General features: G+C 41.7%; 1 protein-coding gene and 1 non-coding gene across 2 annotated transcripts in view; one reads left to right on the forward strand and one right to left on the reverse strand.

The window, feature by feature from the left end:
- Positions 1-2793: 2793 nt before the first annotated feature.
- On the reverse strand, positions 2794-2900 carry LOC139158271 (U6 spliceosomal RNA). Its single transcript, XR_011557662.1, has one exon. It is a non-coding gene; the product is annotated as a U6 spliceosomal RNA (small nuclear RNA).
- Positions 2901-3155: 255 nt separating this feature from the next.
- MED16 (mediator complex subunit 16) overlaps positions 3156-21808 on the forward strand; it is a 41144-nt gene continuing 22491 nt past the window's right edge. The window contains exons 1-6 of the mRNA XM_070747330.1: positions 3156-3502; positions 5747-5918; positions 9653-9760; positions 14325-14494; positions 18799-19230; positions 20897-21002. Of these exons, the coding sequence (XP_070603431.1) occupies positions 3494-3502; positions 5747-5918; positions 9653-9760; positions 14325-14494; positions 18799-19230; positions 20897-21002 (997 nt within the window). The 5' untranslated portion in view covers positions 3156-3493. The remainder of the gene's footprint in view (positions 3503-5746; positions 5919-9652; positions 9761-14324; positions 14495-18798; positions 19231-20896; positions 21003-21808) is intronic.

Below are 21808 nucleotides of genomic sequence, written 5' to 3' on the forward strand. Positions count from 1 at the left end.
TATGTTTGTCACAAAAACCAAGAGGTCTGTCACACCATCACCTTCAGCGTCCATTGTAGAAGTGCCCGATGAAATGGTGATAGAAGAAGATCCCTAGTTATCCTAGTTATGCTAATATTTTTTGCAAATAACCCCCCCCCCCCAAATGTAAATAAATAATTATCATTTATAACTATCAGGATGACTAAGTGTCTTATTCAATGTACTGTACAGGTACAGGTAGAGGTACAGTACAGTACTGTACAGTAATGGGAAGGGGAAATGGTAATTAAGGGGATGGGAGATGGTAATTTATGGGTTAAAAGTGTTGGGACTGAGTGACATAGAAGGAAGAATGAGTGAGTGAATGAATGAATGAATATTGTACCTGTATGTAAATTCCCCCCCCCCACCTGTGTGTGTTTGTGTGTGAACTCTTGAACCATTTTCAAACACAGGTGAGGGCTGGGGTTTTTTATTCTGTCATTATTTAAGTGCTTTTACCATACTGTATGCTTTCAATCAAGAGTCGCTTCTCTCTCTCTTTCCTGTCATTCTCTGCTTCAATTAAGGGGCGTACATAAGTGCACTGATGTGCCTTTCGTCCCCTGTCCAATTGTCTTTCCTTTCCCTTTTATCATATATATTATTTCCTTCCCACCTACTTCTCTTCCTCTTTACTTCCTATCTTTTATATATCACTTAATGTCTATTCTCTTTCATATGTATTGTATATTGGACAAAGAATAAAAAAAATAAATCATTTTCTCATTTCTCTTTTTTCCTCCCCTTTTTTCTATCATTTCTCTCTCTCTCTCTCTCTCTACCTTCCACTCTCCCCCCTCTTGCTCTTTCTCTCTTTCTCCCTCTCTCCTTTCCATCTCGCTCTGTCTGTTGCTCTCTGTGAGAACGCCTGTCCCGCCTCCTGCAGCCCCCCTCGCTGACAGCTGGGACGAAAGCGCTCTCAGCCAAGGGACTACAAGAAGGGTGGGGCGGGCATTCTCAAAGCACTCAGAGCGGCTAGCGGCCAAATGAGGAGGCCGAGAAGCCGTAGCCGCTAGCGCTGCTGCAGGAGGACTCGTGCCCCAAGAAAGCCGGTGAGAGGGGCGAATCGGGCGGGCGGGGGGTAGCGGCGAGGAGGCCGGAGGCGCTGGGTGGGTGGCCGACATTAAAAACAATCTTTGCCAGCCTCCGCACTTTCATCACTCCCCGCCTCCAACTTCAAGCCCTTGCGCGGCCATGGAAAAAGGGTGTGCATGCGCAGATGGTGTTTTTACTTCCGCACCGCTACTTCGCGGAAAATCGACTTTCGCGGGAGGTCTTGGAACGTAACCCCGGCGAAAATCGAGGGAACACTGTACATCTCTCCTCAACCTTGTTCGCCCTACACTAAAATATTTTTTTACAAACATCGCTAGCTTCTCCAAACAGCTTGTAAGAAGCATTTGGAAATTTGCCCTGTTTGATTCATGAAATTATTGAAGTTTTTTTTTTACATTATTGAAAGTGAACAAATTTGGTTGGAGGTATTACCAAACTATGAGTTTAGATTGCACTAAAATCGTTGAAATAAAAGAAATGTTATCACACTATACTTGTGTGCCTACTATAACTACCATTACAGTGAATATTTCTTTATATACACTGGACCTTTCTGTCGCATAACAAACATAAGCTACTCCTGCTTGTAAAACGTAATCTTAACTTTGTTTAGAACAAAAGAAAATTAGAATTACTTATATAGAATTACTTTTATGTAGGACTGGGGCTGTTGACCAAATGAGATACCATCTAGATCCGACCATATGTACCGCTTTTACTAGGGTTTTGTAATTATTTTTCAATTGTTTTTTAAATATTGTTTTTATTTGTTGTAAGCTGCCCAGAGGTCCTTGAGGAGATGGGTGGCAAGTAAGTAAGTAAGTAAGGAAGGAAGGAAGGAAGGAAGGAAGTAAATAAGTAAGTAGTAATAATAATAATAATAATAATTATTATTATTATTATTTATTGGAGTTGTATGCCGCCCCTCTCCGTAGACTCGGGGCGGCTAGCAACAATGATAAAAACAGCATGTGACAATTCAATAATAAAACAACTAAAAACCCTTATTATAAAACCAAACATACACACAGACATACCATGCATAACTTGTAATGGCCTAGGGGGAAGGAATATCTCAATTCCCCCATGCCTGGCGATATAAATGAGTCTTGAGCAGTTTACGAAAGACAGGGAGGGTGGGGGCAATTCTAATCTCTGGGCGGAGTTGGTTCCAGAGGGCCGGGGCCGCCACAGAGAAGGCTCTTCCCCTGGGGCCCGCCAAACGACATTGTTTAGTCGATGGGACCTGGAGAAGGCCAATTCTGTGGGACCTTATCGGTCGCTAGGATTCGTGCGGTAGCAGGCGGTTCCGGAGGTAGTCTGGTCCAAAGCCATGTAGGGCTTTAAAGGTCATGACCAACACTTTGAATTGTGACCAGAAACTGATCGGCAGCCAATGCAAGTAAGTAAGTAAGTAAGTAAGTAAGTAAGTAAGTAAGTAAGTAAGTAAGTAAGTAAGTAAGTAAGTAAGTAAGTAAGTAAGTAAATAAATAAATAAATAAATAAATGCATTTGTATTATATTTACCATGCTTTTAAAAGGCTCATATTGCATTAATAAAGTACTGTATAATCATAACAGAAGCGCCATCCACTGTGATGAAACAGCAACAAAAATTTTCTATAAGTGCATGTACCAAGGTTGAGCCATAGGCTGGATGGAAAAGGAATTTATAGGAGACCATAAGAACTGATAAATTGCAAAGGGGCAAAGCAAAATATGGAACGCTTCACGAATTTGCGTGTCATCCTTGCGCAGGGGCCATGCTAATCTTCTCTGTATCGTTCCAATTTTAGTATATGTGCTGCCGAAGCGAGCACAAATATATGTCTGTCTTATACATTATTTAAGGTTTCTATGAGTATAATTATCATATTATGGTGAGATAATGTAACGGTAAATTTGTCTATTAGTTTTATATCCACGCAGAATCTTCTTAAACCTCTATTTTTTTTTAAAAAAACTTACTATTAACATACATTAAACATCTTTTCAATGGATTATCTGATTACTTTCAGCGGGGTGCATGATGGGAAATGACGTATGCAAATGATACTCCCTTTGGTTATCCTCGCGGAAGGTTTGGGTAGGAATTAAGCTCAGACGGCGTTCGTCTTTATTAAGAACCCCGAAAAGAAACGGGAATTTGAGTTTTCGCGACAAAAGAGGCTCGGGAAGTTTAAATTTTTCTCTCAGATTAACTTTTAAAATATTTTTATTTATTTATTATATTTCTTAATTGGATTTATCTGCCGCCCTTCTCCGAGGACTCGGGGCGGCATATAAATAATAGTTATTAATTAATGAAATAAATTATTTAACTATTCCACGTGAATATCAGGCACTTTATTAGACAGCATTAAAGAAAGAAGCCCGTGTTTTGGGGCATGCGCATGTGAGCTGGGCCGCATGAATGGTTGGGGTAAGTAGGGGGATATGGGAGAGTTCATTTGGGGAGAGCGGGGGGGGGAGGAGAAACAGAGAATGCAAAAAATGTCAACATTTTAAATATCGGAAGATATTTTTGTTACAGAGCTTGTATTTCCAGAGTAATTTTCCTCCTAGCATCGTTTGTTGAGGCATTAATCTTTAATTTAGAGCCATTACACTGGATAGAAAGCACAGTGATGACTGATTTGGGGCTTTGGTAGCTTGTGGGATGCTATGAATTTAATACAACTTGAATTTAGCAAGCATTTGATGAGAATGTGCCCCAGGTAGATTTTACAGGTAGTCCTCGACTTACAACAGCTTCTTTGGTGACCATGATCGTTTTTCAAAATACCTTTCTAAAACCACAACAACACAAGATAACATAACAGATTTAAACTTAATATTAACCGCTCCAAACTTGACTGTAAAAAATATGACTTCAGTAACCCAGTTGTCGAAGTGTGGAACTCATTACTGGACTCCATAGTGTCATCCCCAAACCCCCAACACTTTACCCTTAGATTATCTACGGTTGACCTATCCAGATTCCTAAGAGGTCAGTAAGGGGCGAGTACAAGTGCACTAGAGTGCCTTCCCTCCCCTGTCCTATTGCTCTCCTATATCTCCTATACCTTTCTTCTATTCCTATATCTCTTCTTCTATTCTTTCATTGATATGTTCTATTACTATATCTTCTTTTCTATTCTTTCATAGATATATTTTATTATGAGTATCTCCTCTATAACCTTCATCATGTATTTTACTATGTGTATATATATATACCCACTAAAACTCTCATTGTGTATTGGACAAAACAAACAAACAAACAAACAAATAAATAAAATAAATAAATAAATCGTGTGATCCAAATTCAGATGCTTGGCAACTGGCTCATGTTTGAAGTATCTTAACAACCGGGTTACTAACTTATCAACTGCAGCAGTCATAAAATGGAACAAAATTTCACTTAATAGATGTCTCATTTAACAAATTTGGGACCCAGTTGCAAGTCGTAAGTCGAGGTCTACCTGTATGAGCAACTTGAATCAATATTTGATCTATTAAGAAAAAAACACAGATGTCTTCAAACCCACATTCAAAGAGTGATTGATTGATTATACACCATCAAGTCATGTTGAATTTTACTGACCATCAGAGAATGGACAGAATAGTCATTCTGTTTTTTAAAAATCTAATTGGGATAAGCCTGGAATAATAAGGCATTGAATGGGGAGCTACAGGTTTGTTCCTGGAACTGATACCCATTAATGTTTTCATGAATGACTTGAATGAACAGAAGGAAGGAAGGCCTGTCATATTTTGGACCATCATATTTAAGCTGCAAAAAATCTAGACTCGTGTTTCTCAAACCTGGTTGACATTGAGATCTGTTCACTCCAACTCTCAGAATTCTCCAGCTGAAAGCTAGTGGGTAGAATAGAATAGAATAGAATAGAATAGAATAGAATAGTGATTTGACACACAAGGAATTTATCTTTGATGCATATGCTCTCAGTGTACATAAAAAAAAAGATACATTTGTCAGGAATCATGAGTATAACACTTAATGATTGTCATAGGGGTCAAACAAGCAATGAGGAAACAATATTAATATAAATCTTAAGGATACAAGCAACAAGTTACAGTCATATAGTCATAAGTGGTTGGAAATGGGTGATAGGAATGATGAGAAAAACTAGTAATAATAGAAGTGCAGACTTAGTAAATAATTTGACAATGTTGAGGGAATTGTTTGTTTAGCAGAGTAATGGCGCTTGGGAAAAAATGTTCTTGTGTCTAGTTGTACCTGGGTACAGCTAAGGTACCTGGCTTAGTAGCAATGTATCTGAATTTTGGGTGGGAATTGTCATTGATTTCAAACAGAATATACTTCAGCAGTACAACATAGCTGAAAAATGTTGGGCTACCGGTACATTGATAGAAGTACAGGTCCCAAATTATAGGAAAGGTGGGAAGGGGTATGGCCAACATCACACATCTCGTGCTTCGTGGGAAACCCTGAATCCCAGCTATTGAGATCTGGAAGCATAATAGAACCAGGTCAGATCCGCCCTTACCATTTGTCCAAACTTTGGACAAAATATTGCAAGAAGCATATTATAAGAAGTGGAGCAGGGGGTGGCTGCTGTGATTCCCTTTGGTTTATCATCTGGGTTCCCCCCCCCCTTTGTTGTAATAGTTACAGCAGCTTCTAATTGCAATTTCCTTCTAGGTAGTAGCTCCTGGTTATTACACTGAGGAAAACACAATGGATCTGGCATATATCTGTGAGTGGGAGAAGCGTCCAAAGAGTAACCACTGCCCATCCATTCCACTGGTCTGTGCCTGGTCTTGTCGCAATTTGATTGCTTTCACCACAGATCTCAAAAATGAAGAGGAAAAAGGTATTTCCTACTATGTTGGCTTCTTTGCCATTGATATTGCTCTTAACACAGTGGTTCTCAACCTGGGGGACCCCTTTTGGGAGGTCGAACGACTGTTTCACAGGGGTTGCCGAAAATCACGGGAATAGACAAATTTCACATGGTGTTAGGAAGTAAAGCTTCTATCCTGGCGCCTTGGAACATATTTTTACAATCCAACCAATCAGGCCTTTACAATGGGGGTGACCCTCTGACCTCCCTGCCAATCAGTTTAAAGCTCTGTTGGGAGAATTGGTACTAGACTTATGGTTGGGGGTCACCACAACATGACGTATTAAGGAGTTGCAGCATTAGAAAGGTTGAGAACCACTGTAACACGTCCTGGAATATGAAGATATTTGCTGAAATAGTTTTATTATTTTAATATTGTTTTACGATTTTAACCAGTTTGGCCTAATCTTTAAGGCACCAGTCTAGGAACAAGAAGAGTGTGACATACCTTAGGTGTGAAAACTGACTGGGTGACTTCGGGCCAATAACCGGGAGGTTGAGAGTTGTAGTGCCACTTTTGGCATGAAAACAGTTGGGTGAGCCCAGCTTAGCCCAAACCACCTCCCAGGGGTGGTTATTTTAAGGAAACTAGGAGGATGAATTATTGTATACCACCTTGAGTTATTTATAAACAATAAAGGTAGGAAATAGATAGATAGATAGATAGATAGATAGATAGATAGATAGATAGGTTAGATAGATAGGTTAGATAGATAGGTTAGATAGATAGGTTAGATAGATAGATAGATAGATAGATAGATAGATAGATAGATAGATAGATAGATAGATAGATAGATAGGTAGGTAGATAAATGGGGCTACCTTTGAAGAGTGTTTGGAAACTTCAAATCATCCAAAATGCAGCTGCGTGAGCAGTATTGGGCCTCCCGAGTCATGCCCATATTTCAACATCACTCCACGGACTGCACTGGCTGCCGATTGGTTTCCGGACACAATTTAAAGTGTTGGTTATGACCTATAAAGCCCTACATGGCATAGGAACAGATTATCTCCGACACCGCCTTCTCCCGCACGAATCCCAGTGTCTGGCGAGGTCCCACAGAGTTGGTCTTCTCAGGGTCCCATCAACCAGACAATGTCGGCTGGTGAGACCTAGGGGAAGAGCCTTCTCTGTGGAGGCCCCGGCCCTCTGGAGCCAGCTCTCCCCAGAGATTCACACTGCCCCCATCCTCCTTGCTTTCCGAAAAAAGTTTGAAAACTCATCTTTGCCGCCAGGCCTGGGGCCACTAGATCTCTCCCCCTGACCAATGAGTGTGTTTAGAGTGATCTATTGATTGAGTGAATGATAATTGAATGTTTTTGAAGTTTTTAGGATTTTTAAAAAGTCTTTTAACTGTTATTAATTGGATCAAATTGCTTTATTATGTATCCTATGTTTGTTGTGAGCTGCCCCAAGTCCACGGAGAGGGGCGGCATACAAATCCAATAAATAGGTAGGTAGGTAGGTAGGTAGGTAGGTAGGTAGATAGATAGATAGATAGATAGATAGATAGATAGATAGATAAATAAATAAAAGTTGTTCACAAACAAGAGGAAGGTCTATTCAGTATGTTCACTGACATTTATAAAAAGAATAAAGGCGAGGTGTAAGTAGATAAATAAGAGAATATGAAGAAATGGATAATCTTGTACCAAACATAAATGTCAGCCCATTAAATAGGCTCAATCTGATAATGGTGAATTTATTGTATTTTTTGGCTTTCACAGAAAAGTGGGCAGGTTACATAAATTCATTGGTGGCTCAGTGAAGCCTCCAGAGACAATCTACTCTTGAATCCAGGATGGGCAACAGACCATAGTTGTTGCTTTCTCTATCATGAAAGTTTTTGGTGCTGAGGTCAAAGATCCAGTTTACTGGCAGATCTTCTTGTTATTTCGAATACAGATTCTCCTTGACTTTACGACCACAGTTATGCCCAAATTTTCTGTTGTTAAGGGAGAAATTGGTTAATTGTTAATGTTAAAATTGATTTTCATCCCATTTTGATTTGATTGGATTGGATTTGTATGCCGCCCCTCTCCGTAGACTCGGGGCGGCTAACAACAGTAGTAAAACAGCATATGACAATCCAATATTAAAACAGTTAAAAACCCTTATTGTAAAACCAAACATACATACAGACATACCATGCATAAAATTGTAAAGGCCTAGGGGGAAAGAGTATCTCAGTTCCCCCATGTCTGGCGGCAGAGGTGGGTTTTAAGAAGCTTACGAAAGGCAAGGAGGGTGGGAGCAATTCTAATCTCTGGGGGGAGTTGGTTCCAGAGGGCCGGGGCCGCCACAGAGAAGGCTCTTCCCCTGGGTCCTGCCAAGCGACATACAACTACTCTTACCACAGTAGTAAAGTCAGTAGTGAGTTCTAAATCCCGTCACTACAAGTTCACGCGTGCGGTCGCGCTTGATGCTTCTGCATGTGCAAAAGCGTCCCAGGCAGTTGGGTGGAGCTTTGCGCCACTGCCGCTACTTGTTTGCCAAACCAGGAGTAACCCACCGTTGAGTTAAGTAAATCACTGAAGTTGCTAAGTTAATAAGCCAAATGGGTTAAATGAATCTGGATTTCCTATTGACTTTGCTTGTCAGAAGATCGCAAAAAAGGGGGATCACGTGACTCTCGGACACTATACCTGTCATAAATACAAACCAGGTACTAAGTATCTAAATTTTGATCACAGGATCATGGCAATGCTACAAAGATTGTAACTAGGAAAAATGGAGAGGGAAAAATACTAGCCACAACTAGTGATGGGCGAACCGAACCTGCACAATTCGGGTACATACCGAATTTTGCGGTGTTCGGTATACCGAACACAAACCTTAAATTTTTCCAAACTTTGGGCAAAGTTCGGAGTCGTGTTCGGCGTTTGGAGTTTTGATGTCACCGGCAGGTTGCTAAGGACGCCAAGGTGATCACTTCCTGGATTCCACCGCCCTTTGCTTGCAGCGCCGCTGCAGTGTCCTTTTTCATAAAAATAAAAATGTTTATTTTTACGTGAAGACCTCCCTTTGAAGGAGCTGGGGAATCCCTCCCCTGAAGAGATTCTGGGGGTGGAGCTTTGACGTCACCGGCAGGTTGCTAAGGACGCCAAGGTGATCACTTCCTGGATTCCATGGATTCCAGGAAGTGATCACCTTGGCGTCCTTAGCAACCTGCCGGCGACGTCAAAGCTCCGCCCCCGGAATCTCTTCGTGGGAGGGATTCCCCGTTCGGGTTTGGGTTCGGTTCGGGTTCGGCCAAATTTTGCGTAAAATTCGGCCAAACTTTCCGAACCCGAACACCGTTGGGTTCGCCCATCACTAGCCACAACAAATTGTTTCCAAAGATTCAAGGTCATCCTTTGCTCAGCACCACCTGGAAGTGCAGTGGAGGATCATGGACGTTGAGAGAACCGGAGTGGTCTGTGTGATGAACTTATGGGTGTGGGGACGAGGGATGAACCTTAACCTGGGTGGAGAACTGTAGGAAAAGTTAGTATCCGGTTGATTACAGTTCATAATCAACATGGCTCGGTTAATAAATTGGAACTTGGAAGAAGGCCAAGGTTTGAACTCTGATTTATTTCTCTGATGTTATTTGGAACGTTGACACAGTGTGGAAACATTGAAATTTCAAAATGGCTTCAGTCAGGTCACCTTCAGGGTTGACACCCTCTATGTCACTTTTTTTCTTTCATTTCCTTCCTCAGACCTCACCCATATGATCCACATCCTTGACACAGAACATCCGTGGGACGTCCACTCCATCAATTCTGGACACATTGAAATCATCACCTGCTTGGAATGGGATCAGTCAGGTAAAGAAGGACAGCTGTCGCTTGGTGCCCCTGTTTGATTTGAAGACCACGGGTTCATTTCGTGGCACTTGCAAACAAAAAAATGTCTCCCACCACTGGGTTGCCCGGGAAGATCTTAGTTTTTCCAAAAGATCCAAAGTGTCAGGATTAGTTTATTCATTTATTGATTGATTGATTGATTGGATTTGTATGCCGCCCCTCTCCGGAGACTCGGGGCGGCTAACAGCAATAATAAAACAATGTACAATAATAATCCAATAAATACTAAAAATGATTAAAAACCCATTAATATAAAAAACCAAACATACATACAAACATACCATACATGAAATTGTAAAGGCCTAGGGGGAAAGAGCATCTCAATTCCCCCATGCCTGGTGGCAGAGGTGGGTTTTAAGAAGCTTACGAAAGGCAAGGAGGGTGGGGGCAATTCTAATCTCTGGGGGGAGTTGGTTCCAGAGGGCCGGGGCCGCCACAGAGAAGGCTCTTCCCCTGGGTCCCACCAAGCAACATTCTTTAGTTGACGGGACCCAGAGAAGATCCACTCTGTGGGACCTAACCGGTCGCTGGGATTCGTGCAGCAGAAGGCGGTCCCTGAGATAATCTGGTCCAGTGCCATGAAGGGCTTTATAGGTCATAACCAATACTTTGAATTGTGACCGGAAACTGATCGGCAACCCATGCAGACTGCGGAGTGTTGGTGTAACATGGGCATATTTAGGGAAGCCCATGATTGCTCTCACAGCTGCATTCTCGAGGTGATGAGGGCATGAGTGACTGTGAGCAGTGACTCCCTGTCCAAATAGGGCCGCAACTGGTGCACCAGGCGAACCTGGGCAAACGCCCCACTCGCCACAGCCGAAAGATGTTTCTCTAATGTGAGCTGTGGATCGAGGAGGACGCCCAAGTTGCGAACCCTCTCTGAGGGGGTCAATGATTCCCCCCCCCCAGGGTGATTGACGGACAGATGGGATTGTCCTTGGGAGGCAAGACCCACAGCCACTCCGTCTTGTCTGGGTTGAGGAAATTGATACTAAAGATCCATTTCTTCAGGCTGGTACCTTCCAGATTTATTGATGAGAATGGCAGGATAGGGAAGGGTGATGTCAAGGCTCCGACTAACGAACCGAAGTAAATCAGAACTCTGAAACATGGCTCCTTCTCAAATGTCCTGTTTACTAAGTACATCATATCGACACAGCTCCAGTGGGAAACCAATTCTAAATCTTTCCCGTGGTTTCGGTGTAATTAAACTAGGAAACAACCCCACCTCCAAGTGTCACAGGTCACGTTGGTCAATTGAGTTAATTGACAGGCTCTTCAGACACTCCTTCCCCAATCTTATCTGTTGCCAGTAGAGATGACCTTGGTTCTCAGCTAAAGTTGGCTGATCCCAGAAGCTATTTCAATGGGAAACCACCAACAAATTTGATGGTTGTAGTCCAGTGATTTTCAACCTTTTTTGAGCCGCGGCACATTTTGTACATTTACAAAACCCTAGGGCACATTGAGCGGGGGGAGGGTGGGGGCTAAAAAAAGTTTGGACAAAAAAAATATCTCTCTTCCTCCCTTTCGCTCTATTTTTCTCTCCCACCCTCTTTCTCTCCCTTCCTTCTTTTTCTCTCCATCCCTCTTTCTTTCTCTCCCTTCCTCTTTTTTGCTCTTTCTCTCTCCCTCCCTCTCTGTCTTTCTCTCTCTCTCCTTTCCTCCCTCTCTTTCTCTCTCTCTATTGCTTTCTTTCTCTCTCTCTTGCTTTCTTTCTCTCTCTCTCTTGTTCTTTCTCTCTCTCGCTCTTTCTCTCTTGCTTTCTTTCTCTCTCTCGCTCTTTCTCTCTTGCTTTCTTTCTCTCTCTCTCTTGTTCTTTCTCTCTCTCGCTCTTTCTCTCTTGCTTTCTTTCTCTCTCTCTTGCTTTCTTTCTCTCTCTCTTGCTTTCTTTCTCTCTCTCTCTTGTTCTTTCTCTCGCTCGCTCTTTCTCTCTTGCTTTCTTTCTCTCTCTCTTGCTTTCTTTCTCTCTCTCTTGCTTTCTTTCTCTCTCTTGCTTTCTTTCTCTCTCTCTTGCTTTCTTTCTCTCTCTCTTGCTTTCTTTCTCTCTCTCTCTTGTTCTTTCTCTCTCTCGCTCTTTCTCTCTTGCTTTCTTTCTCTCTCTTGCTTTCTTTCTCTCTCTCTCTTGTTCTTTCTGTCTCTCGCTCTTTCTCTCTTGCTTTCTTTCTCTCTCTCTTGCTTTCTTTCTCTCTCTGTCTTGTTCTTTCTCTCTCTCGCTCTTTCTCTCTTGCTTTCTTTCTCTCTCTCTTGCTTTCTTTCTCTCTCTCTCTTGTTCTTTCTGTCTCTCGCTCTTTCTCTCTTGCTTTCTTTCTCTCTCTCTCTTGTTCTTTCTCTCTCTCGCTCTTTCTCTCTTGCTTTCTTTCTCTCTCTCTTGCTTTCTTTCCCTCTCTCTCTTGTTCTTTCTCTCTCTCGCTCTTTCTCTCTTGCTTTCTTTCTCTCTCTCTTGCTTTCTTTCTCTCTCTCTTGCTTTCTTTCTCTCTCTCTTGCTTTCTTTCTCTCTCTCTTGCTTTCTTTCTCTCTCTCTTGCTTTCTTTCTCTCTCTCTTGCTTTCTTTCTCTCTCTCTTGCTTTCTTTCTCTCTCTCTCTTGTTCTTTCTCTCTCTCGCTCTTTCTCTCTTGCTTTTTTTCTCTCTCTGAGCTTTGCGGCACACCTGACCATGTCTCACGGCACACTAGTGTGCCGCGGCACACTGGTTGAAAAACACTGTTGTAGACTATTCACAAAATATCCTAAAAGAAAGCATGGACAAACCATGTCTGGCTTATTGCCAAGATGATTACATGGCTATGTCCATGTAAAGGAGCATGAAATTGACCTGGATGAAGGAACACAAGATTGATTAAGAAATTATAAATGACAATTCAATCCTGGGAGGAAGAAGAGGACATGAGAAAGAGACTCAAAATAACCCTACCCTGCTGTTTGGTGTAAGAGGGTGTAAGGAAACTGGCAGCCTTTTAAGATTCTGTTGTTATAACTTATGATGACAAAATATCATCTTGCTAATCCTTATGTTCTCTCTTTCATAATATTCCCTAAATCAAAAAGTTCATGAAAGAAACTTTATCTTTGAGACACTATTCAAATATGCGAGATCAGTTAATTCCATTTTACAGCTAGAGCAGGGGTCAGCAGCCCACGGCTCTAGAGCCACATGTGGCTCTTTTATACCTCTGCTGCGGCTCCCTGTCGCTCAAAATATATGTCACAACTGCCAATGTGCGGCATCTACCAATGTGCAATTTATTAAGCTTTTTGACACACGCACGCCGGGTTGGCAAACCATGGATAAATCCAAGAAGAGAAAAGTTTCGGAAGAAAACAGAACCTTTAATTCAACTATATATAGTTTGTGGCTGCTTAGGAAATAGGCACGGGAAGGTTTTTGTGGCTCCCAATGTTTTTTTTTCCTGTGGGAATGACATCCACTGATGTGCAATTTATTAAGCTTCCCCCCCCCCCCAATAGGTCAACCATGGATAAATCCAAGGAAAGAAAAGTTTCAGAAGAAAACAGAACTTTTAATTCAACTACTGTATATATAGTAGTTTTATGGCTGCTTAGGAAATAGGCACGGGAAGGTTTTTGTGACTCCTGATGTTTTCTTTTCTATGGGAATGACATCCACTGATGTGCAATTTATTAAGCCCCCCCCCCCCCTGATAGGCCAACCATGGATAAATCCAAGAAGAGAAAGGTTTCAGAAGAAAACAGAACCTTTAATTCAACTATATATAGTTTGTGGCTGCTTAGGAAATAGGCACAGGAAGATTTTTGTGACTCCTGATGTTTTCTTTTCTGTGGGAATAACATTCACTGATGTATTTGTATTTATTAGATTTGTATGCCGCCCCTCTCTGAAGACACGGGGCAGCTAACAACAATATAAAAAGACAATGTAAACAAATCTAATATTAAAAATAATCTAAAAAACCCCAATTTAAAAAACCACTCATACATACAAGCATACCATGTATAAATTCTATAAGCCTAGGGGGAAGGGAAATTTCAATTCCCCCATGCCTGACCACAGAGGTGGGTTTTAAGGAGCTTGCGAAAGGCAAGGAGGGTGGGGGCAACTCTGATATCTGGGGGGAGCTGGTTCCAGAGGGCCGGGGCTGCCACAGAGAAGGCTCTCCTCCTGGGTCCCGCCAAACGACATTGCTTAATCGACGGGACCCGGAGAAGGCCCACTCTGTGGGACCTAACCGGTCGCTGGGATTGGTGATGTGCAATTTATTAAGCCCCCCCCCCCCCCCCGATAGGTGAACCATGGATAAATCTAAGAAGATAAAAGTTTCAGAAGAAAACAAAACCTGTAATTCAACTATACATAGTTTGTGGCTGCTTAGGAAATAGGCACGGGAAGGTTTTTGTGACTCCTGATGTTTTCTTTTCTATGGGAAATGGGTCCAAATGGCTCTTTGAGTGTTTAAGGTTGCCAACCCCGACGTAGAAGATGGGCCTCTCCTTCTGTTGATTGGTATTCTGACTTCATTCCTCCCCCCACCCCTGGCTGCAGGATCCAGACTTCTGTCTGCTGACGCTGATGGGCAGGTCAAATGTTGGAGTATGATGGACCACCTAGCCAACAGCTGGGAGAGCGAGGTGGGCAGTGAAGTGGAAGGAGACCCAGTAGTGGCACTTTCCTGGCTGCACAATGGGGTGAAGCTGGCTTTGCACGTGGAGAAGGTAAGTAGGCCAAGGAAGGGTTACTACTCTACAGGGAATTCTCAGCTTACATGCATTCATTCAAGTTTCTGTTCAAAGTTATGGGTGTTATCGCTCAGGTGCCCGGCTTGTGTTTGCAACATCGCAGTGAGCTGCAGTCATATGACTGCCGTTTGCAATTGTTTCTGCCAACTTCCTGCAAGCAAAGTCAGTTGTGTGATGGTTTTTATTTTTTCTCCACAATTAGCATATACATATCAGTGCATATAGTATAAAATATATCAATAATATGCACAATTATAGAGCCAGTAGTTTGGCAGATTGAATCTCATCAGGCTCAAGGTTGACTCAGCCTTCCATCCTTCCAAGGTCGGTAAAACGAGGACCCATATTGTTGAGGGCAATAAACTGCTTAGAGAGGGCTGTAAAGCACTGTAAAGTGGTATATGTCATTTGGCGGGCCCCAGGGGAAGAGCCTTCTCTGTGGCGGCCCCGGTCCTCTGGAATCAACTCCCCCCGGAGATTAGAACGGCCCCCACCCTCCTTGTCTTTCGCAAGTTACTCAAGACCCACCTATATCGCCTGGCATGGGGGAACTAAGACATCTCCCCCAGGCTTATTATATTTCACGTTTGGTGTGTATGTGCTGTATGGTTTTTAATTGTTGGGGTTTTTATATATTTTATTATTAGATTTGTCCCGTTGTTATACTGTTTTTTATATGCTGTTGTGAGCCGCCCCGAGTCTTCGGAGAGGGGCGGCATACAAATCTAATTAATAATAATAATAATAATAATAATAATAATTGCTATTGTTAATGCTATAATCCTTGGAGGGGGCGGCATACAATACAATAAATACCTCTAGGACTGCCTTCTGCCGCACGAATCCCAGCGACCAGCTAGGTCCCACAGAGTTGGTCTTCTCCGTGCCCCGTCAACTAAACAATGTCATCTGGCGGGACCCAGGGAAAGAGCCTTCTCTGTGGCGGCCCCGACCCTCTGGAACCAACTCTTCCCCAGAGATTAGGATTGCCCCCACCCTCCTTCCCTTTTGTAAACTCCTCAAAACCCACCCCTGCCGTCAGGCATGGGGGAATTGAGACATCTCCCCCAGGCTTATATAGTTTATGCATGGTATGCTGATGTGTATGTCTTGCTTTTTAAATAAGGGTTTTTAAAGATATTTAAAATATTAGATTAGATTAAGATATTAGATTAAATATTAGATTTGTTATACAGTGGAACCCCGACATAAGAGCTGCTCTACTTAAGAGCAACTCGAGATAAGAGCTGGGAGGGGAGAGATATTTTTGTTCTACTTACAAGCCCAAATTCGAGATACAAGCGCCAAGGAGCTGTCTCCTGAAGCCAAACGCTAACTTCCGCGTTCGGCTTCAGGAGACAGCTGCGAAGCGGCGCGCGTGTTTTAAAAGGTTGCAGCCGGCCTGGGGGGCTCGGGGGGGTGCTTGCAGCTTTCTTTCTTGCTCTTTTTCTTTCTCTCTTTTACCTTCCCTTCCTCTATTTCTTCTTTTCTTTCTCCTTCCCACCTTCTTCCCTCCCTCCCTCCTTTCACTCATTCCTCTCTTACTCTCCCCTTTCATAAGTTTCCTTGCTTCCTTCCTCTGTTCCTGTCCCTTCCCCCTTTATTTCTTTCTTTCTTTCTTTCTTGCTCTTTTTCTTTTTCTCTTTTACCTTCCCTTCCTCTATTTCTTCTTTTCTTTCTCCTTCCCACCTTCTTCCCTCCCTCCCTCCCTCCCTTCACTCATTCCTCTCTTACTCTCCCCTTTCATAAGTTTCCTTGCTTCCTTCCTCTGTTCCTGTCCCTTCCCCCTTTCTTTCTTTCTTTCTTTCTTTCTTTCTTTCTTTCTTTCTCTTTTTCTTTCTCTCTTTTACCTTCCCTTCCTCTATTTCTTCTTTTCTTTCTCCTTCCCACCTTCTTCCCTCCCTCCCTCCACTCATTCCTCTCTTACTCTCCCCTTTCATAAGTTTCCTTGCTTCCTTCCTCTGTTCCTGTCCCTTCCCTCTTTCCTTCCTTCCTTCCCACCCTCTGTCCATTCATTCACCCATTCCTCTCTTGATCGCTTAAAGCCGATCCCTGGTGCAAAAAGGGTTGGGGACCTCTGTCCTACAGGATTGGGTGGCAGAGAAGTTGAACATATGTAAATTTAAAAGTTTAAGAAAGTTTACAAGTTAAGTGAAAGAAACTTCATTATTCATTTATATGTACATGTACATTTCTTCATTAAAAACATGTCTTTCTGCATAATTTAGACTAACTTTGTGAGTTTTTTGAGGGCTGGAACCAATTAAAATTATTTACATTAATTCCTATGGGGAAAAGTCGTTCGAGATAAGAGCTGCTCGACTTAAGAGCCCAGGTCCGGAACGAATTAAACTCGTATCTCGAGGTACCACTGTACATTGTTTTTATTATTGCTGTAAGCCACCCCGAGTCTACGGAGAGGGGCGGCATACAAATCTTATAAATAAATGAATGAATGAATGAATATAATAATAATACAAATCCAATTAATAAATATATAATAAATAAATATAATGCTAATTATACATTTTATCAATCATTCTTAAATCAATATCCTGTTTTGCACCTACTGTATTTTATATTTCTGTTCATCAGTCTGTTATTCTTCTTCTCTTTACATTCCCCTCCCTCTTTCTCCATCTCCTCCCTCTATCTTCTTACTCCTTCTCTCCCCCTTCCCTCCCCTCCTTCTTCCTTCACCTTTCTACTTCCTCTTTCTCCTTCTTTACCTTCCCCTGATTATTATCCTAGTTCCTCTCTTGTTTAACAGACCAATAGTTTAGTCCTGCATATTTTAAAGCTATTGGCGTCTCTTTTAAAATTTATAATTTTTGACCATTTTTATACATAACAATTCTTCATTTTAGGTACAGTATATGCTGATTATCTAACGCTGCCTCCTGTCAAAACCTAATTTTTGCCATCTGGGTCTACCACCATTCCTTCTCTATTATCTTCTTATTTTAATCAATATAATTTAATTTTTATGCATGTTCATTTTCTATTCAATCATAAAATTTCACCCATACTTGATTAATATCCGAATCCATGGAGGGGGGTGGCATATAAGTCCATAAATAAATAGATAGATAGATAGATAGATAGATAGATAGATAGATTAGATAGATTAGATAGATAGATAGATAGATTAGATAGATAGATAGATAGATAGATAGATAGATAGATAGATAGATTAGATAGATAGAGAGAGAGAGAGAGAGAGAGAGAGAGGGAGATGATAGATAGATAGATAGAGATAGATAGATAGATTAGATACTGGTAGATAGATAGATAGATAGATAGATAGATAGATAGATAGATAGATAGATAGATAGAGATAGATAGATAGATAGATAGATAGATAGATTAGATAGATAGATAGATAGATAGATAGATTAGATAGATAGATAGATAGATAGATTAGATAGATAGATAGATATAGATAGATAGATAGATAGATAGAGATAGATAGATAGATAGATAGATAGAGATAGATAGATAGATAGATAGATAGATTAGATAGATAGATATAGATAGATAGATAGATAGATAGATAGATTAGATAGAGAGAGAGAGAGAGAGAGAGGGAGATGATAGATAGAGATAGATAGATAGATTAGATAGATAGATAGATAGATAGATTAGATAGATAGATAGATAGATAGAGATAGATAGATAGATTAGATAGATATAGATAGATAGATAGATAGATAGATTAGATAGATAGATAGATAGATTAGATAGAGAGAGAGAGAGAGAGGGAGGGAGATGATAGATAGAGATAGATAGATAGATTAGATAGATAGATAGATAGAGATAGATAGATAGATAGATAGATTAGATAGATTGATAGATTAGATAGATAGATAGATAGATAGATAGATAGATTAGATAGATAGATATAGATAGATAGATAGATAGATAGATAGATATAGATAGATAGATAGATAGATTAGATAGATAGATAGATAGATTAGATAGATATAGATAGATAGATAGATAGATAGATAGAGATAGATAGATAGATAGATAGATAGATTAGATAGATAGATACGATAGATAAATAGATACGATAGATAGAAAGATAGATAGAGATAGATAGATAGATAGATAGATAGATAAACAAACAAACAAACAAATATTCAAGACAATTTTTTTCAGTGTGCTGCTATTAACTTTGAACAGTCACTTCAATGAACGGTTATAAGCCAAGGACTTACCTGTAATACTCTTGATAATCAACTCTCTCCTAAGTATCTTCTGTTTCCTTCTGTCCTTAGTCTGGAGCATCCAATTTTGGCGAGAAATTCTCCCGGGTCAAGTTCTCCCCGTCGTTGACCCTCTTTGGGGGGAAACCTATGGAAGGCTGGATCGCAGTAACAATCAGCGGGCTGGTCACCGTCTCACTGCTGAAGCCCAACGGACAAGTGCTGACCTCCACGGAGAGCCTCTGCCGCCTGCGCTGCCGAGTGGCCTTGGCTGATATTGCTTTCACCGGCGGAGGCAACATCGTGGTGGCCACGTCGGATGGCAGCAGCGCCTCTCCAGTCCAGTTCTACAAAGTCTGCGTCAGTGTGGTGAACGAGAAGTGTAAGATTGACACCGAGATCCTCCCCTCCCTGTTCATGCGCTGCACCACAGACCCAGCGCGGAAAGACAAATATCCTGCCATCACCCACTTGAAATTTCTAGCACGTGATATGTCTGAGCAGGTGAGGTCCTTGGGGTTTCATAGAAACATAGAAGATTGACGGCAGAAAAAGACCTCATGGTCCATCTAGTCTGCCCTTATACTATTTCCTGTATTTTATCTTAGGATAGATATATGTTTATCCCAGGCATGTTTAAATTCAGTTGCTGTGGATTTACCAACCACGTCGGCTGGAAGTTTGTTCCAAGCATCTACTACTCTTTCAATCAAATAATATTTTCTCATGTTGCTTCTGATCTTTCCCCCAACTAACCTCAGATTGTGCCCCCTTGTTCTTGTGTTCACTTTCCTATTAAAAACACTTCCCTCCTGAATCTTATTTAACCCTTTAACATATTAAAATGAGTCAAGCCCCCCCTTTCCCTTCTGTCCTCCAGACTATACAGATTGAGTTTATTAAGTCTTCTAAAGGCTTCCCTGGAGCCAGGGAAGAGTAAAAATGCCCTCCCCCATGCCCCCGGAGGATCTCTGGAAGCCAAAAATGCCCTCCCAGAGCCTCTGTGTGAGCCAAAAATCAGCTGGCCGGCACACACATGCACGTTGGAGCTGAGCTAGGGCAATGGCTCGTGTGCCAGCAGATATAGAAACATAGAAAACTGACGGCAGAAAAAGACCTCGTGGTTCATCTAGTCTGCCCTTATACTATTTCCTGTATTTTATCTTAGGATGGATCTATGTTTATCCCAGGCATGTTTAAATTCAGTTACTATGGATTTACCAACCACATCTGTTGGAAGTTTGTTGCAAGGATCTATTACTCTTTCAGTAAAATAATATTTTTTCACAGTGCTTCTGATCTTTCCCCCAACTAACCTCAGATTGTGCCCCCTTGTTCTTGTGTTCACTTTCCTATTAAAAACACTTCCCTCCTGAACCTTATTTAACCCTTTAACATATTTAAATGTTTCGATCATGTCCCCCCTTTCCCTTCTGTCCTCCAGACTATACAGATTGAGTTCATGAAGTGTTTCCTGATACGTTTTATGCTTAAGACCTTTCACCATTCTTGTAGTCCATCTTTGGACCCGTTCAATTTTGTCAATATCTTTTTGTAGGTGAGGTCTCCAGAACTGAACACAGTATTCCAAATGTGGTCTCACCAGCGCTCTATATAAGGGGATCACAATCTCCCTCTTCCTGCTTGTTATACCTCTATATATGCAGCCAAGCATTCTACTTGCTTTCCTTACCGCCTGACCGCACTGTTCACCCATTTTGAGACTGTCAGAAATCACTTCCCCTAAATCCTTCTCTTCTGAAGTTTTTGCTAACATAGAACTGCCAATACAATACTCAGACTGAGGATTCCTTTTCCCAAAGTGCATTATTTCCTTCTCCGGTCCTAGCTGCCTCTTCCTTCTAGCTCAGTGGTGGTGAACCTTTTTTTCCTTGGGTGCTGAAAAAGCGTGGCTGTGCGCTATCGCACATGTGCAAGTGCCCACACCCATAATTCAATGCCTGGGGATGGCGAAAACAGCTTCCCATTGCTAACATTGCTCTGAAACTCCGTGGCTTGCAGCCTTCTGAATATAAAGAATACCTCTTTGTTTTATTTTTACAAACTTGCATGTGTGTTTGACTAATTACTTCGTTTCTGGGTGGCGTGGGGCCAGGCAGAACAGTAAGGTGGCTAACATGGTTCTACCTGGCCTTCCCTCCTCCTCCAGATGCTGCTGTGTGCCTCCAGTCAGAACAATAGCATTGTGGAGTGTTGGTCACTCCGGAAAGAAGGACTGCCAGTTAACAACATTTTCCAGCAGATTTCTCCCACAGGTGAGTCAGGCAGGTAGCAGATGTGGAAAGAATTCAGCAGACAGTGGCTTCTCCTCCTCCTCCTTGTTTATTTATTTATTTATTATTTATTTATTAGTTAGATTTCTATTCCGCCCTTCTCTGCAGACTCAGGGTGACTCACAACAAAATAGATACAAAAATACAATGTATAAGAAATCTAAATTAAAATCCATTCTAAAACCCAATACAGTGGTATCTCTGCTTAAGAATACTTCTACTTAAGAACTTTTCTAGATAAGAACCGGGTGTTCAAGATTTTTTTTTGCCTCTTCTTAAGAACCATTTTCTACTTAAGAACCAAAGCCCAGAAAAATCTCCCAGGAAATTTGAGAGTGGCACGAAGGCCCGGCCAGTTTCCTGCCATTCCCCCTGGGTTTCTCTCTCTGGCGCATTGTATGGGAGGCAGCCTCGTGCGGGTGTATGGGAGACACATGCTTCTCCTCGCCGCCTAAGTCCCTCTTTTTTTTTTTTAAGCCTTTAACGTTTTGGATTTTTTTTATTCCCCTCACCTCACCTTCTTCCTCCGGCAGCAACTGTCCTCCTCCTTCTCTTCCTCCCACCCAAATTCCAAGCTTTTATTTCTTTCCTAATTGATTTGCATGCATTACAGTGTTCCCTCGATTTTCGGGGGGGGATGCGTTCCGAGACCGCCCGCGAAAGTCGAATTTCCGCGAAGTAGAGATGCGGAAGTAAATACACTATTTTTGGCTATGAACTGTATCCCAAGCCTTCCCTTAACACTTTAAACCCCTAAATTACAATTTCCCATTCCCTTAGCAACCATT

The sequence above is a fragment of the Erythrolamprus reginae genome, chromosome 1, assembly GCF_031021105.1.
Source record: "Erythrolamprus reginae isolate rEryReg1 chromosome 1, rEryReg1.hap1, whole genome shotgun sequence".
Taxonomy (NCBI): domain Eukaryota; kingdom Metazoa; phylum Chordata; class Lepidosauria; order Squamata; family Dipsadidae; genus Erythrolamprus; species Erythrolamprus reginae.